The sequence below is a fragment of the Protopterus annectens genome, chromosome 13.part0 (genome assembly GCF_019279795.1).
Source record: "Protopterus annectens isolate FY-2018-M chromosome 13.part0, PAN1.0, whole genome shotgun sequence".
In the NCBI taxonomy this organism is placed as follows: Eukaryota; Metazoa; Chordata; order Ceratodontiformes; family Protopteridae; genus Protopterus; species Protopterus annectens.
This window is the reverse complement of record NC_056747.1, coordinates 517,031,110-517,049,349: the sequence shown is the minus strand read 5'-3', so window position 1 is coordinate 517,049,349 and position 18,240 is coordinate 517,031,110. Positions and strand designations below refer to the sequence as shown.

The following is an 18,240-nucleotide window of genomic DNA, read 5'->3' as shown; positions in this document are numbered from 1 at the left end:
CACCCTAAACGTTACCTGATATTCTAGCTACTTGCCTAGTTTATCTTGAGAAACTGGGTTTGATGAACACATACTCTTTGTACTGGAGAAGGTCAGGGGGACACAGAAGCAAGGTCCACAGATAAGGGGGCTTGGAGGCCAGGCATGGCCGAGCACACCCTGAATAAACACTTTTTTTTTAGAAAGAGACTCATTCAGCAGAGGAAAATTGCAAGCTTTCTTAAAAAACATCTTCCAGTGCTGGTATCTGCAGATGAAAGGTCACCACACCTGGGGCCTCATCCTCCAAAGGATAATATACCTTGCTGATCCTGGGGGGCAGCCAAAGACTGCTCCCAAATGAATACATCCCAAAATCGTGCCTGTATCTGGGAAAAGGAAAACATCTGTTTGGGTTTCTGAATGTCTTTATCCTCAGAGGAACTGATCAGACTCTTGACACTTCTGAAACCTCAGATTCCAGATCCTTTTCAAAATCAGGATCCTTAGGTGGTTGAGCAGTAGTTAGAACACTAGTATTACTTATACCTCGGGTTTGCACCCCATAATCAACTTTCTCAATAATGTATCTAGCCACAGCCATCAGCTCAAGTCAAAACATGCTGCCCTGCAATGTGGTAGGTCTTCCATCTCTTTTTTTTGCATGCACTACACTAGTGCAAGAATCTCTACGGGACTTGTCAACACTGGTAACAGATGATGCATCCCTGACTTCCCCCGCACCTAAAGAGTTTGGTTCTCCTGCACCTAAACCAGGCAATGGTACAGCCCCAGAGGACATGGCTGCCCCTTATGTCACACATAGTTATGGCACTAATACTGCACCAGGGGGCCTGGAGGCTAAAAAGGTGAGCGATGCAATAGCCTGACCAAAGTTACTGCTGAGTCACAAGCCGTAGGCTGAGGCATATCTTTTAATTTAATTATCTATTTTTTTGTGTACAAGCGATAGTAGTTGGTGGTAGGGGGTACCATACTGGAGTCCATCAAGCCAGAGGACAAAAAAATAGCCAGAGCAATACCAAAAAAATGGCTGCACAGTCAGCCCAGTAAGAAATGTATATATGCCACTCTTCTCCCTCTAAACAGCCCTCTGAAGTCTAGTTCTGTAGGATACTATTCTGAACACTGCACTAAATAAAAAGACAGTAGTTTCAGTAACACATTTTAAAGCCAAAATACATGCCATAAAAGTCCCACAGTTTTAACAAAAAAGCTAGGAGAAATAAAGCATAAACTTATGAAAAAAAATCTTGTCAGAAATATTTAACATAGAAAATGGTAGGAAAATCGTGATTTAAATGAAGCAATCGTTTAGAATGCTGTGAACCTGTTCAATCACCTCAAATAATCATAAACTTGAAGATAAAAATAGAAAAATCAGCAAGTTTTCCTGTCAAAACTTTCAAATGGAGCTTATAATAAAGAGTATAAAACTTATACTGCAGGTAAAGTATAATCCCAAGCATACACAATTTCCTAACCAGAAAAAAAAATCACAGTAGCAGAATACACCATTCAAGTACTGAGAGAAAAAAAAGCAGAGGGAGGAAATAAAAACCCGAAAGGGTTTCTTATCTGAGCTCAGTGGGTGAAGAGATCCATAGTAAGGAGCAGTCTTCTAAGAGATCCTTCTCTGTTACTGTGGCACTAGAAAACTGAAGGGGTCTTGACTGTGGGTGTGTAAGGCAGTTCCTGTACTGCCAAGTGATTGGTCCATCACATCCACAAACAGGCAAGCAGCTGGAGGGACTCTGAGCTTTAACAAATAATCAGTAAATTACAATACAACAGCAAATGATACACTAATAGTGATTTTCATATTCTGGCTCGATTCATTCTGTTCCTGTTTGTTTGACAAATTCAGTACTGTACTGCTGAAACATAAATGAGAGAGAGTCTTGTTTTGTGATTATCATTAACTCAGTTTAAAATGTAAAATGTTTTCAGTTATCAGTACATGCTGTTTTTATATAATACAACAAATAATAATGAAATAAAGTGCCACTTTCAAATATCTTTCTATCTTTCTGTTTTAATAATTATGCTGTTATAAAATTATTAAAGCAGACAAGGTCACCTCAGGTGGACTGCATAGGATTTTCCAAGTATGATGGCTTCCAAAGGGATCCATCACCCCAAAAAGGTTGAAAATCAATTCTACAGACTCACCTGTTCAGTGATTCTTCTCCTGTTAGTGCTGGAGATGACACACCCTACTCTGACAGTGTTTGTCCTTTAGGGGAAAATCAGCTGCCAGTCTTTGGCTCATTCATAACAGGCTTATAGATAGATAACAGGCTTATTTATTTTTTTTTGTTTGTTTTTTTGTTAAACAGCCATATTTTCTTTTACTTATTCATGTTGTAACTGAGAAGGTGCAACTGTTTAAGCAAACTTTTTCAAACAGAACTTAAGTCAACAGAATATATAGCAAGTTACACGAGAAAGTTGTATGCAGTTTACAAATCAACTGCAGACACTGATTACTCCAAACAAGTACAAAAGTATAATTACCAGATTGCAACTAAAACTTAAAAGAGCAAGCCAGAGTATATCATGTAACAGATACATCTGCACAACGTATTATATTGCGACAAGTGGTGCGAATGCTCCAGTATACAATACGCATTGAACTCGGTGCAATACTGATATCAACTTTATTTAAGTTTTTTTTAAAGACATTTACATTTCATTTTCTTGTTACCCTAGTGGGTAAACAATTCAGAACCTTGGCTAATAATTAAAAAAACTTGTGCAGCCTGCTGCTGATTTAACTTTAAGGATTCCTTGCAGCAGAAAGTAATCTTCATATCTTACATAGTAATTAATTCATTTTTGCTAAAAGCAGTTGCTTGGTGTAAAACACTCCAAACCATAAGGCATTGTGTTTGTACACACCTGTAGCAAATCTCTCCTTGCCCTAGGCAGTCTTCCCAGAAGATTAGACAGTCTACTATGCAGGAACTTTCTAGAGGGGTTTGGGGTGCATGGTGCTGAAAAATAAACCTTCTGAAACTATTTAACAGTAACAGTACAAAGAACAAATGTTTGTTTTTGGCAGAAAATGCCCCAAGGTACTTTAAGTGTGCTGTCACAGTAGCAACACCTTTCTTTCTAGTCACCTTCACATTTCAAGAGCAAAACGCTGGTTAACTGTATGTCACATGCCAAGCTATTTGCAGAGTTTTTTAATGAGTGAATTTGTGTGAGTAAGAAATGTGAGTGTGTGGGGGGGGGGGGGTGAAACCAAATCCCTCTTAACCTAAAGGAAAGTGTAGCCTTGAGGTAATGGTATATATATCCTTTCCCATTACACGAGTATTAAGTAAGGGCTTCAAGTTCAATGAACCTCAACAAAACCCCTAAATGAATGGTTTTTGCAGAAATTGAAGAACACAGCCAAAATTCACTTCACTTCCCACCCATCCTCACATTTTCAAATTACTGATGCAACAATAAAGATTCAGGCTAGTAAAATAACAAGCAAACAACCAAGATTCAGAGAATATTTTCAGGCCACATATGCATTGCCTATAAGTAATTTAAACATCTCACTGGCTGCTAGTGACTTAGCTTTTCTAGCTATATGCAGCAGGAAACATAAATGAAGTGGGATGTTCTCACTGGCGAAAGCAGCATTTGGGATTAAACAGTCACACTCAATAATTAAGCTCATACATACCTGTTTTATCATGAACGATGGAGAACAGAAGGCGCTTGGACACATGGACATTCTGAATGAGAGGACCATGATTGCCAGAAACTGATGGACTGTGGCCTGCAATGACAGTTGATGCATTGTTTAAGTACTATAAAAACACTTTTCACTTTCCTCAAGTTTCCAGTTTTAAAGTATCCAATTAAAACTACAGAAATGTGTGTTTAACACCTCTCCCTCAGCCAAGTTCCCCTGTAATGGGGAAATCCATTAGTCATCACAGGCGGCACTGAGATATTGCACTGTAATCTCATACCTTTTTTCTACAATAAACAATGGACTTCTGAAGGTAATGTTCAATGGTAAAACATCAAAGCTTGTTAAAAAAACAGATTATTTATTTCTCCCATGACACATACAACATTTTTTCCTTGTGATTTCTGTAATATCTGTACAAGTTTATCATTAAATTAGGGCTGCTACGTCTATACATCCAGGCCGTAGCAAGGCAGAACTGGTTCACCTAGTCCAGTAAATTATGTTAATTCAGTCTGCATCATATCTATCCTAACACAGTCCTAAAAAAACATCAACATACACCCGCAACCCTCAGCTATGCAATGGTAGAAGGCAAGCAGTACCACTGTATGTGCACAGATAGAAGGCCCCAGCAACACCACTATGTGTGTACTGGTACAAAGTCAGCAGCACCACTGTGTGCATACTGGTACAAAGTCAGCAGCAGCACTGTGTGCATACTGGTACAAAGTCAGCAGCAGCACTGTGTGCATACTGGTACAAAGTCAGCAGCAGCACTGTGTGCATACTGGTACAAGGCCAGCAGCAGCACTGTGTGCATACTGGTACAAGGCCAGCGGCACCACTGTGTGCATGTAGGTACAAGGCCAGCAGCACCATTGTCTGCATGTGGTTAAAAGGCCAGCAGCCCCACTGTGTGCATACAGGAAAAAGGCCATTGGCACCACTATGTACATACTGGTACAAAGCCGATGGAACCATTGTGTGCATACTGGTACAAGGCCAGCGGCACCACTGTGTGCATACTGGTACACAGGCAACAGCACCACTGTGTGCATGCAGGTACAAGCCCAGCAGCACCACTGTGTGCATACTGGCACAAGGCCAGCACCACCACTGTGTGCATACTGGTCCATGGGCCAGTAGCACCACTGTATGCATGTCTATACAAGGCCAGCAGCAACACTGTTTGCATACTGGTATACAGCCAGTAGCATTACTGCATGCATACAGGTACGAGTCCAGTAGCACCACTGTGTGCATACTGGTTCACTGCCAGCATTACTGTGTGCATACAGGTACAATAGCCAGTAGCATCACAGTGTGCATATGGGTACACGGGCAACAGCATCACTGTGTGCACACAGGTACAAGTCCAGCAGCACCACTGTGTGTATACAGGTACAAGGCCAGCAGCACCATTGTGTGCATAGGGGTACAAGGCCAGCAGCAACTCTGTGTGCATATGGGTACAAGGGCCAGTAGCACCACTGTGTGGACACTGTACAAGGCCAGCAGCAGCAGTGTATGCATAACAGTACAAGGCCAGCAGCACCACTGTGTACATATGGGTACAAGGCCAGCATCAGCACTGTATACATACAGATATACAGTCAGTAGCATCACTATGTGCATACTGTTACAGGGCCACCAGCAGCAGTGTGTGCATATGGGTACAAGGGCCAGTAGAACCACTGTGTGGACACTGTACAAGACCTGCAATAGCACTGTGTGCATACTGGTACAAGGCTAGCAGGAGGAGTGTGTGTATATGCGTACAAGGTCAGCCACACCACTGTATGCATATGGGTACATGGCAAGCAGCATCACTGCGTGCATTCTGGTACAAGGCCAGAAGTACCACTGTGCGCATATGGGTACAAGCCAGCAGCAGTACTGTGTGGATACCGACTGGCACACGGCCAGCAGCACCACTGTGATGCACACTGACTGGTACAAGGCCAGCAGGAGGACCGTGTGCATACAGGTGCAAAGACAGCAGCACCACTCTATGCATACAGGTACAAAGACAGCAGCACAACTCTGTGCATACTGGGACAAGGATAGCAGTATCACTGTGTGCATACTGGTACATGGCCAGCAGTACTACTTTGCGCATAATGGAACAAGACTTATTGCACCACTGTATGTATACTGGTACAAGGCCAGCATTGTATTGTGTCTGCATTGGGACAAGGCCAGCAGCACTACTGTGCGCATACTGTAGGAGGCTAGCAACACTAGTGTGTGCATAATGGTACAAGGCCAGTAGCAGCAGTGTGTGCACAATGGTACAAGGCCAGCAGCAGCAGTGTGTGAATACTGGTACAAATACTAGCAGCACCACTGTGTACATATGGGTACAAGTCCAGCAGCACCACTGTGTGTATATACAGGTACAAGGCCAGCAGCACCTCTGTGTGCATAGGGGTACAAGGCCAGCAGCAACTCTGCGTGCATATGGGTACAAGGGCCAGTAGCACCACTGTGTGGGCACTGTACAAGGCCAGCAAGAGCAGTGTATGCATAATGGTACAAGGCCAACAGCACCTCTGTGTGTATATGGGTACAAGGGCCAGTAGCACCACTGTGTGGCCAATGTACAAGGCCAGCAGCTGCAGTGTGCATAATGGTACAAGGTCAGCAGCAGCAGTGTGTGCATATGGGTACAAGGGTGTGCATACTGGTACAAGGCCAGCAGCACAACTCTGTGCACACTAGTACAAGGTCAGCAGCACCAGCATGTTCACACTGGTACAAGGCTAGCAGCACCACTGTGTTTATATGGATACAAGGTCAGCAGCACCACTGTGTGCATTTGGGTACAAGGCCAGCAGCACCACTGAGTGCCTACGGTCACAAAGCCAGCAGCACCACTGTGTGTATATGGGTACATGACCAGCAGCATCACAGTGTGCATACAGGTACACAGGCAGCAGCATCACTGTGCAGATACGGGTACAAGTCCAGAAGCACCACTATGTGCATATGGGTACAAGCCAGCAGCAGTACTGTGTGCATACCAACTGATACATGGCCAGCAGCACCACTATGATGCACACTGACTGGTACATGGCAAGCAGAACCACCACTTTGAACATCAGTACAAGGCCAGAAGGAGGACGGTCTGTATACAGGTACAAAGATAGCAGCACTATTGTGTGCATACTGGTACACATCTGGCAGCATTACTGTCCACATACCAGCACAGTGGCAAGCAGATTCACTGTATGCAACCTGGTACATGGCCAGCAGTACTAGTTTATGCATAATGGAACAAGGCTTGTTGCACCACTATGTGTATACCAGTACAAGGCCAGCATTGCTACTGTGTCCGCACTGACACAAGACCTGCAGCACTGGTGTGTGCATACTAGTAGGAGGCTAACAACACTACTGCATGCACAGCTGTTTAAGGATAGCAGTACTACTACATGCATATTGGCAAAAGACCAGCAGTACTACCAAATGTGCATTGGTACAGTGCCAGCAGTAGTACCATATGTGCATCAGTACAAGACCAACAGTGCTACTGCATGTGAATGGTACAAGACCAGCAATGCTACTTTATGTGCATTAGTAGATGGCCAGCAGTACTACAGAATGTGCATTGGTCCAAGGCCAGCAGTACTACATTATGCATACTGGCACAAGAGCAGCAGCACCACTATATTTCCAGTAGTACACCCATAATTTTTGGCTTCCCTATAGGCATATGCTTTCTATGTTGCTATTCAATTTCTGCTGTACCCCACAAGCACAATGGTTCACACTGCTGCCCCCACCATACTTGGTTCTCCAGTTTAGAAATGAGGGGTGGGGGTGTCTTCTTTGTGGAGACTGCATAAACCTCAAAATCCTTAGAAAAGAGGCAATACTATACAGAAATTACCTCAAAATCCTTAGAAAGGAGGCAATAGTATACAGAATAAAACTCCAAGTTACACCAGTAGAAACAACTAATAAAACAACAAAATGGAGGAGGAGGCTGTATCAAAAGACAAACTGCGCCACTTTAGCGTAAACACTTTTTAATCAACGCTTTCATCTGTAGACTTCCATCAGAAATACAACATTCATATAAAATACCACTTACATATACTCTAAAAAACAATGAATCTATTAACACATTTGTTAAAACAATTATTAAATCATCAATTTTCTATTAATTAAAAATATTTGCATGAAGGAGATGAACTTGATTAAGGAACTTAGAAGCAGTAACTGCAGGGCAATGAAAACAGATAAGGGGGGGGGGGCTTGTTTTGATGTATAACACTGAATATGTTCACCATATTAATGGGATGTTGCAGGACCCAGAGCAATATGAACAGGTATCCAGCAATGAGCTACATATGGCATATTCCAGAATTGGTTTCATTTTGTATGATCACCTTTTGCAAGGTGTTTTTAATGAAAGATTGTATAACTTTTTAACTGTTGCCAAACCAAGAATTCCTGTAATATTTGGGATCCCGAAAACACACAAAGGGTTGGATCCCTTAAACTTTAGGCCTATAGTATCGGGACAGGGAGTATTACAGAACCTGTTGGGAAATTTATAGATCATACCTTGAAACAGTTTACAGCCTCTTTAAAATACATTTGCAAGGATTCTTGGGATTTCCTCAGGGGCTTACAATCCCTAGAATACCATCCAGATTTTTTGTTAGTTACTATAGATATTGTTCAACTTTTTCCCAGTATACCGCATTCTACAGGATTAAATTGGTTTAGTGATGTTTTAGTCAATGAAGCTAAGCTTGTTCCCAATACCACCAATTTATTGGTGGAACTTATGGAATTGGTTCTGGAAAACAATTTTATATGCTTTAATGGCCAATTTTTTAGACAAAAATCGGGCGTTGCAATGGGGGCAGCCTGTGCCACCGTTTATGCAAACATTGTGTTGCATAAATGGGAACAGACATACATCTTTGGCACAGAATTGTCACGATATATTAGGCATTATGTCAGATTCCTTGACGATATTTGCCTTATATGGGAAGGCACCAGGGCCAGTGTCCAGGAATTTATTGATTACATCAATTCCACCACCTCCTTCTTAACTTTTACACATTCTTTAAGCTTAGACAGCTTAAATTATTTGGATGTGTGTTTAGTTAAGGATAATGTCAATAATAGGTTTAATTCTAAAGTGTTTAGGAAACCCACTTATTCAAATGCATTTTTGCATTTTCAAAGTAATCACCCTGATTATCAAAAAAGAGGAATAGTCAAGGGTCAATTTATTCATGCCTCCAGAATGTGTAATACATCACAATTTTCAGAGAAGAAGTTAATTTTTTAAAAGCAAGATTTTCTGAAAGAGGGTACCCAAGTGGTTTGGTTCAGGAGCTGGCAAAGGAAGTGAGCACCAATAGGGGGACGAAATACCAACCACTGCTGATTAATGCAGGTATGTTAAATTGCCAAACAAGCAATAGACTGCAAAATTTTGAGCATAAAGTATACATTCATACTTTTGGTATAGACTCGAGCACTGTAGAAAGCAGTGTAAGAAAATACTGGCCAATTTTGAGACTGGATGACAGGTTGGGCAGTATGATCCCAGAGTTTCCCAGATTCGTTAGACGGAGGGGTACCAACTTAAAAGAAATGTTGGAAATGAAACAGACCAAACAAACAGGTTTAAATGTGAACAATAGAAAAGAAGGCACATATAAATGTGGAATGTGCAAACAATGCCCAGCGATATTTAATGGACACAAATTATATTTACCATCAAGAAAATTTGTGTCAACCGAGGGGCTATTACAATTGTAATGCTAAATTTATTGTTTTACCTGGGCTTATGTATGAAAAGCAAAAGTTTTTACATAGGAAAAACAGAGAGAACTTTAAGAAGACGAATTTATGAGCATTTTTATGACATAACTAAAAAAAAAGAAACTAATGCTTTTTATAGACATTCCCTTTTTTGTCCTGATATGGAGATTAAATTCATTATTTTGGAACAGGTAAAAGCAGATGTTAGAGGGGGTGATTGGGAGACCCTGTTGGAACACAAAGAATTGATATGGCAGCTAAGACTAGATGCAGGAAGACGGCCAGGTCTAAATGATGCTTGCAGTACCAGCAGCGTCTTGAAATTAAGAAAGGCAAAATTATAAATTCAAGGCCATAGTGTCTGTAGGACCAACTGAAAGGGTTCTCCAGAGAGTAAGTTTCATGACAATTATTGACAGGCAACATAAACTTTGAATTTTTAAATCATTAAACAGACATATGGTTTAATATATACCTGGTCGAATATTATTTACAAGAAGGCCTGAGCATTTAAATGTATATATTTGGTTTATTAATTTGATGTGTGAGATGGATTTATTTTAATATTGTGTACATTTAATGGAAATTGAGCAAGTTTTAAATACGAGTGTGCTTGGTAGTGTTCTACATGTTTTTATGTAATAAGTTTCATTCTGCAAAAACTGTTTGAAAATATCCCTTTTGGGAAAAAGAAGGGGGAAAAATGGTTTAGTAATTTGAGGTTTGTAGATGGATTCATTTATTTTACTGTGCATATCAAATAGCAATTTAATGAGTTTAAAATGAATGGGTTTTGCAGCACTTTGCATTTTCAACATGTAACAACTTTCATTTTGCAAAGGCTGGTTAAAAACATCCCTTGTAGGAAAAGGAAATGAAGGGTTAAATGAAAAAATTTTTTCCAATTAATCAATTAATTACATAATTAGCTGAATTTTAAATGTATATAAGGAGTGTTCATTTGAAGGTTATTTTATCTTGAAAAAGCTCAGCAAAGGGCTGAGCGAAAGCGCTTGATGGGATTGTTGGTGTGAATATTCTACAATAAAGCGAAGGTTTTTTACTGTACTGGCAGCCTTTTATTTTCTACTTGTGTGGAAGAAGGAGAACCAGCATTTGTTTTGGACTTTTTTGCCTCTGGATTTCCAGTGCCACCTTTGTAGCCGTGGAGCAATTTGTTTTACTACATTTGTTAAAACAATTATTAAATCATCAATTTTCTATTAATTAAAAAACATTTAATATTGATTAAGTCATTCAAGCCTGGGTAACTATCTGCTCCTAACCTCAGTTGCCATAATGTTTCCTTTCTTTCCACTTTATTTTTAATATTACCCTCCCACCATCATCCATAACTTGTTCAATGATCGCAAAAGAATATTTTTTATATGTTTCACATGATTGTGTGTGTCTAAAAAGGGCGTTGTTGATGTCCTTCATTTTAATAGCATAACCATGCTCCCTTATTCTTTTATTAAAACTTCTGGTGGTCATTCTTATATAGTATGCGGGGCATCCTGAACATAATGCTACATATACTACATTGTTGGTGTTACAGCTAAATCTACCAGGTATGCTAGTCTCATCCTCAGGTTCATTTAACTCTGTAAAATTTCATTATTCAACTCTCGGTTATATGTACATTCTATCTTCAAGCTCAGACCTTTTCCCAGACATGTTAAACATGTCATCATCAGATCACACCCTAAACTTACCTTTCCAAAGCAACATCTGAGACATCAAGTCATTCTCTAGACTCCTAGCACTGGAAAATGTCCTACAAAAGTAGATCCTTGTACAGATATGTGAATACCTGAAAATATGTGAATCTCTCAGTATACCAAAATAGACTAAGACATACAAAACCTTTCACTTCACTTTGAACACTGACTGCTAATAGCTCAAAAGCCTATATACTGATGCTGCTTTCACTAAACCATTTGGTCTTGCAAATCATGAGCATCTCCTAGCTACATTTATGTGATTCTTCGTTCAGAACATTACAAAATGATTCTCAAAGTACCTTCTTAAATGATCCTTCTCTGTCAAATGTTTTAAAAGAAGTGTTTGCATAGGCATTTTCATACCCCTAGTGGACTTCAGAGGATTTTTCCTTAGCTTGACAGCAAATGCTAGATGTGTGATGGGGAGGAAAGCGGTAACTGGGAACATGTTTTGGGGAATATAATAAGCTGGAAGATTTTAAAAAATCCCTACAGAGTATTTTGACAGAAATGTTGGAGGAACAGAGTTATAAATAAGGAAATGATTCTTCTGAGCTGGGATATAAGATCTATATTGCCAATAAATAGTAAGGCCTACTAAACCGAATGGTATTAGCTGCCAGAAATGTAATTATTAGAAAAGGGAAATTAAAATCTAAACCAACTATAACTGAAGTACTGAACACTGTAAAGAAGTTAAAGAGATGGAGGTGGGATCTTTAGAAAAGGGAAGGAGCAAACTTCATAGAAATAAATATGTGAGAACAATATATGCAGAATAAAATAATGTCTAGGAGGAGTGAGGTTTAAGGGAAGGGAGGAAATTAGCAACTTATTTAATGTTGGACTGAATGGAAATTGTTAAAAAGAAAACATGCTGCATGACGATAACAAGTGAAACCATTACAGTAAACTCTCAGTTAACCGGCAACCATGGGGATTGGTAGATGCCAGATAACTGTAGTTCCTGGTTGCTTGAGAGTTGCTATTAAAAATAGACATGACTAACAATGTACCCTATACTATTTGTTTGGTTTGACTTGTTCTTAGGTTGGAGAGAGAGAGAGAGAATTTATTTCTATCTTCCTTTTAAAACTCTAAAATATATAAGGTATTTTTCTGAGGGGGGGGGGGCATAAACTGCAACACATGAAAATTGCACTGTATTTCCGCGATTTTTTTCTAGTTGCTTGAGAGTTCCGGTTAACAGAGTTTACTGTACTAATGTTTTGTTTTTTCTGTTAATTATGCATTCTCATATTACTGATTAAAAATGTGACAGCTTAATAGATGCTTTTAAAAAAATAGCACATTGATTTGAGGTACAGTCCAGTTTGATCAGAAAGTTCTGCAAAGTTTAGTCTTAGTTAAACCCCCACCCCACTTCAATCCTCACTGCTTACTAACTCTCTTCTGGCAGTCCTACGAAATATCTAAAAGCTTACAAAGATGACATGTGCACAGAGTAGTTCCTTCTGAAATCATTATAAAATACTGTTAGAAGAAAGAACTCAGCAAACTTGTTTACTCACAATAATCACAGCTGAGCTTTCATGTCCAACACAAACACATCTGGAAAAATTTTAGTCCACGTTACTAGTAAAACACATACCTCACTCAGGTTTCCAAGTCTGTTATCACTATACCAAAAATGCACATATAGCCACTACAAACAGGTAAATCAACTTTAAGTGCCTCTTTTTAGGGTAACCTGTAAACACTGTCTTATTAAGCAACTTGATCAGGGTTACACAGCAGGCAAACAGAGACCAAGGGAGTCAGATCCAGGGCTACAGGAGAAAGCTACACATAATACCTGTATTCCTCTCTGCTAAATTGTTATGCATTAAAGAAAATTCTAATTTGCATATAACCTAGTAAAGCACAGCATCATGGTAAGTATATGCAAATAATAAATCAGTTCCTTCAACAACCACTTGATTTCTCCTGTTTTGCAGAGTGACCCTCGAGACCTAGTTGCTTTTAGTGTCTCAGGGTTGAGCAGCAGTATCCTTACACTTACTAGATTTCCTATAGGAATAAGGCAGACGTCAGTCAAATGCATCATCTGGTCAATGCCGCCATCCCTCATGCACACTGCCATAGCAACTAGTTCTGAACCACAAACCTTTCTGCCAAAAAAAAAAATCAGACTTACTCTTTTCTCCTGAGATGGAGGGACCCCAAAGCTGGTTATTAGTAGGATATAGGCAGTGCAGCTTGTATGGAGAGAATGGTACCTTTGCATCACACCCACACAGAGAAGTCTTTCTGTATGTGGCCATCATATGCCCATCAAGTAGGTCCAAAAGCATAACTGTGCTAAGACCAGACAAATACAATGTAAAATAAGGGAAAAATTCCAGAAGACACTCTCCAAGACCTTCAAATATTGCTAATACACATATCAAAACTATCTTATGTCAAGTGACTTTTGGAGTGACTCCATCTAATGAGAGGTATTCCCGAGTAATACTCAACATCCAGGTGAAAGCTGAAATACCTTCAGGGTATTACATTTAGGATGCTCGGGAGGACCTCTTTATTAAAACAACACATCATAGGAACCTGAAATTCACCTGATGCATTCAGGACAAGATGCCTTCAAGGGCATTTCCAATAAAAAAAGATGCTTGGTCTCTCAAGTGAAAGTCTAGACAATAAAGCATGGAAAAAATAGGGAGATATACATCATGTAGCCACAATATAAATGTCTGCAATTGATGCACTTCAGAAATTAGCACTAGAATTCCTAACACCAGTAATGACACTCTTTCGTAACATTTGAAAGAGGACAATGTGCCTCCTCACAATACAAGATAATGCAACTGGCTAACTCTCTTCACAGCATTTGCTTGGTCACTGGTTCCTCTGCCATCTAGAATTAAGGTGACAGAGCTGCTCAGTTTGGTAGAAAGACATAACTCTGACAATACAAAAAATGGCCAAGGTTGATAGTAGACAAAAAAGAAAAAAAAAAAAAAAACATTCACTCTCTCTCTATTCAAAGGTCCTGAGGGAAAAAGGAACGTTTCCTGGAGTTCATTAATTCCAATGCCCTGGACCAGCTCATTCTTAGCCCCATTAAAGGTAGCAACATCCTTGACCTGGTCGAACGTTGCTCTACACCAATAGTCAGCTCCTCCCTGGTTACATCTGACCACAAACTAATCACCTAGGAAATCCCTCCCACCCCCCACCCAAGGTAACCACCATGAAAAACTTCTCCAAAGCTAACTTTGGGATCCTAAAAACAGAGGCTAACTTCACAGCACCTATGCAAATGGAGAATAGTTGCATGACCGCAGAATCATACACCAATGCACTGTACGAACATGTACACAAATGCATGGATCTTGCCATACCCAATAGAACCAAGACACTCTCCTCCAAAAAAAGGAAGCCAATCTGGTGGTCCCCTGCCATAAACAAATGCTACAATAGAAGGAGGAAACTGATGCGGAATAAGATGAAGTCCCAAGACTGGAAAAACTCCCTTACCTGCCTCAACAAAAAGTTGAGATCCCTCATCAAATCCTCTAAAGTTAGGTATGAAAACAGAATTGCAGCAGATAGTAAAGACAACAACAAGGTCTTCTATAGTTATGTAAAGAATCTCCACGGCAAAACCCAGATTTGCTCTGAGCTACTGCACAATGGTACCTCCTATACCGAGCCAACAGATATTGCCAGTATAATGGCCAACAGATTCAGTGCCAACGTTACCTCCCCCCAAAGGACCAATCACAATACCAGTAGATTGCCAGGCACCCAGTATTACTGCTGCACAGGTTAAAACAGCACTGTCCAAGGCCAAGAATACAGCTTCTATGGGACCTGACAATATCCCTGGTTGTGTTCTCCATGAACTACAGAGTGAACTGGCACCTCACCTGTGTGCCCTGTTCAATCACAGCCTCACCTCAGGCTTTGTCCCTGACGAATGGCGCACTGCTACAGTCATCCCTCTCCACAAAGGAGGAGTGACTACAGACCCTGGGAACTATCGCCCCATTAGCCTGACAAGTCTGATATGCAAAGCTATGGAACGCATCATCATGGACCTAATAAACACGGACATAGGGAATCTCCAAACTCTGGATCCCACACAGTTTGGTTTTGTGAAGTGTAGATCATGCCTGCTCAACTTGGTCGACTTCTTTGAGTTAGTCACCAGAGCTGTGGATGAAGGCACTGTGGCTCATACAGCCTACCTTGATCTGGCCAAGGCTTTGGATACCATTCCCCACTCAGGGATCATAGAAAAACTCACTAAGCTTGGCATCAACCCCTATATCACTAGGTGGGTTGCAAACTAGTTCACAGACAGAACCCACAGTGTGAAAGTAGCTGACTCTAAGTCAGACTGCCGATTTGTCATGAGTGGAGTCCCACAGGGTTTGGTCCTGGGTCCTCTCCTGTTTGGTATCTACTTCTCTGAAGTCCAGGCCAACACAAAGGGACTCTGGCTGACAAAGTTCGCAGATGATTGCAAGTTGGGAGCTATTATTAACTCCCCAAGTGATGCTGACATCCTACAGAACGGCTTCACTGTGACCAACGACTGGTGTCAGAACCATGGCTTAAGCTCAATGCCAAAAAATATGTCGTCATCCCCTTTGGGAAAATCCCAGTTCCCATGAATTATCGCACTGATGGTAGTCCACTGAACACAGAAGGAGTTATAAGAGATCTGGGAACACAGGTTGACAGCAACCTCTCTTTTGATCACCACATTGCCACTTTGGTCAGAAAGTCCTTCTATGTGGCATATCTCATTACTAAGGGTTTTGCATCCAGGAAGAAAGAGGTCATTGTCTTCCTCTACTCTTCCCTCATTAGGCCAATCATCAAGTACAAGCCCCATTTGGAATGTACCTCACTAGACACCTGCAACAACTGGAGAGGCTGCAAAAGTACCTCACAAAAAGGATCCTAGGCATTAAACACTTGTCCTATATGGACAGACTAAAAAAAAAACCTCCAACTATTCTCTGTCTCATATCGCCTACTTAGAGGCGATCTCTGCTTGACTTACAAAGCCATGTCTGTCCCACCTCTGTCAGAAATGCTACATCTAAAGAAATCCCAATCCCTCCGCACCACATGCTCCAGAGACCTCAACCTCATTACCACAATTAACAGAACATGCTGGACCAGACTTCCCATACATGTCCAGCAGAGCACCTCACTGACCCTCTTCAAGAGAAATCTTGATGAGTGGAAAGGTAATAGAAAATTCACTCTGGGGATAACTCCAGTGGCTCTACTCGACAGAGGCACTGGGAACTAAGGTCGGGTGGCACAATGCCAGGGTAATCCTATGGCTAGGCTTGTAAAGGCCCCAGGGCCATTAGCCTAGTACACACCTATGAACCTATGAAAGAACTAGCTAAGAGAGATGTCAAAAACTACTTTAGACAAAAATTAGTTAGTCCTGGGGGAACTCCTGCTTTGGTGAAAAAAAGATAAAGCTCAGTTACACAAAAGTGGATGAGATGTCATGGCTGAAAAGGGATCCCTGGATCAGTCTACCTGCCAGGTTAACAAATCTTTAGGAAATCAAACTCAAGCTGAACAAAGAATTGGGTTTTCTGTATCCTAATGTTTTGCTCAGAAAGAGGGCATGATTGTATATAGGAAGTGTAAGATTAAAGCAAAGATTTGCAGAACTGCTTAGACAAGTGAAGGTAATTCATGGGCTTGGCTTTAGTAGTTTTTTTTTTTTTACTTATGTGTATTCCAGGGGTAGAGCACCAATCTAAATGGGCCTTTTTTGACTCTGCCCAAGAGTGGTGGGACCACAACTAACAAAAACAAATCTGATGTCAACACTGGCACGTTGTGCACTGAGGCCAGCCTCACAGAAACCATTACCAGTGTTACTTAGGCCAGTGAAGAAAACTGGGATAACTTAGGTAGCAGACATCTTCTGCTGAGTCCTGATAAATGTCTCCAAAGGCTTATCATAGTCTACCTCAGAAAAAGGAATAGAAAGTGAACAAGTAGAAGTTGATAATGAATTCATTACTTGGGAAACATCTTTATCAGTTAATAAAGTAACGGTGACTTTACAAGCTTAGCAGCTGACTTATCAGATACCACCTTTAAGGTAACAATAGGCATAAAACTATTAAATGTATGGTTTGTTGAATGAGGACCTGAAGAAGACGAAGATCTGTGTTCTCAATCACATGCTTAGTTCTATTTTTATGAGACTTTAGAGAATCTGACAAAACAATAACCACATCCTGATCTAATGTGGCAATTGATGGAACTGGCTCTGAAGGTTCCTTTGGAATTGACAGTTTGTTGTTCCTAGCCAAGAAAAAAATTCCCCTTAAGAATTTCAACATATTTTTTTCTATTTCTGGGGACATGATAAGTAAAATCCAGGCAAATATCCCATCTAGATTTATTATACTGTTCACCTAAACAATATACACTTTCCAAATGCTTATATTTAGAAGGAAGCCTTTTTTTCTTTATTTTGTAACTGTATTTTTTAATGTACACTCCATTTCTCTAACAAGAATAACTGGCAAAACAACAAGATTCAGCAACAGCACAACCAGCTTAAACACCAGAACAGTAAATAATTACAAATTTGCTGTTTTTCAAGGCACCAAAGCAAAGGCATCCAGAAAAGCAAAAAAAAAAAAAGTCAAATATCACAACACAAAAAAGAGGAACAGTGTTAAGAAAGTGAGAGAGAAGGAAATGTCTAAGACATGGGGGCTACAGAACACAGAAAAAAATTGCAAAGACTGAACATTTTGCAAAAAAGTCAAGTTTCTGCCCAGAACCCCAAATCAGAAGTAAAGAAAAAAAGGCAATGCATCAAAATGATGACAAAGTACACTGAAAGAAAGAAAAATAACAAACAGTAGTTTACTGTAGTTTGGGGTTTCCGCGGTGGTGCAGCAGTAGCGTTGCTGTCTCACAGCAAGAGGTTCTCCCGTTCGATTCTTGGCTGGAGTGCGGGGAGTGCCTTATGTGTGGAGTCTGCATGTCCTCCCTGTTGGG

General features: G+C 40.5%; 1 protein-coding gene across 1 annotated transcript in view; it reads right to left on the bottom strand.

Annotated features, from left to right (window-relative positions):
- The window catches only part of GTF2IRD1 (GTF2I repeat domain containing 1), a gene marked incomplete in the record, with an annotated part of 795,304 nt that overhangs the window by 495,467 nt on the left and 281,597 nt on the right, over positions 1-18,240 (bottom strand). Inside the window, 1 exon segment of the mRNA XM_044054146.1 lies at positions 3,686-3,781. Within this exon segment, the coding sequence (XP_043910081.1) occupies positions 3,686-3,781 (96 nt within the window).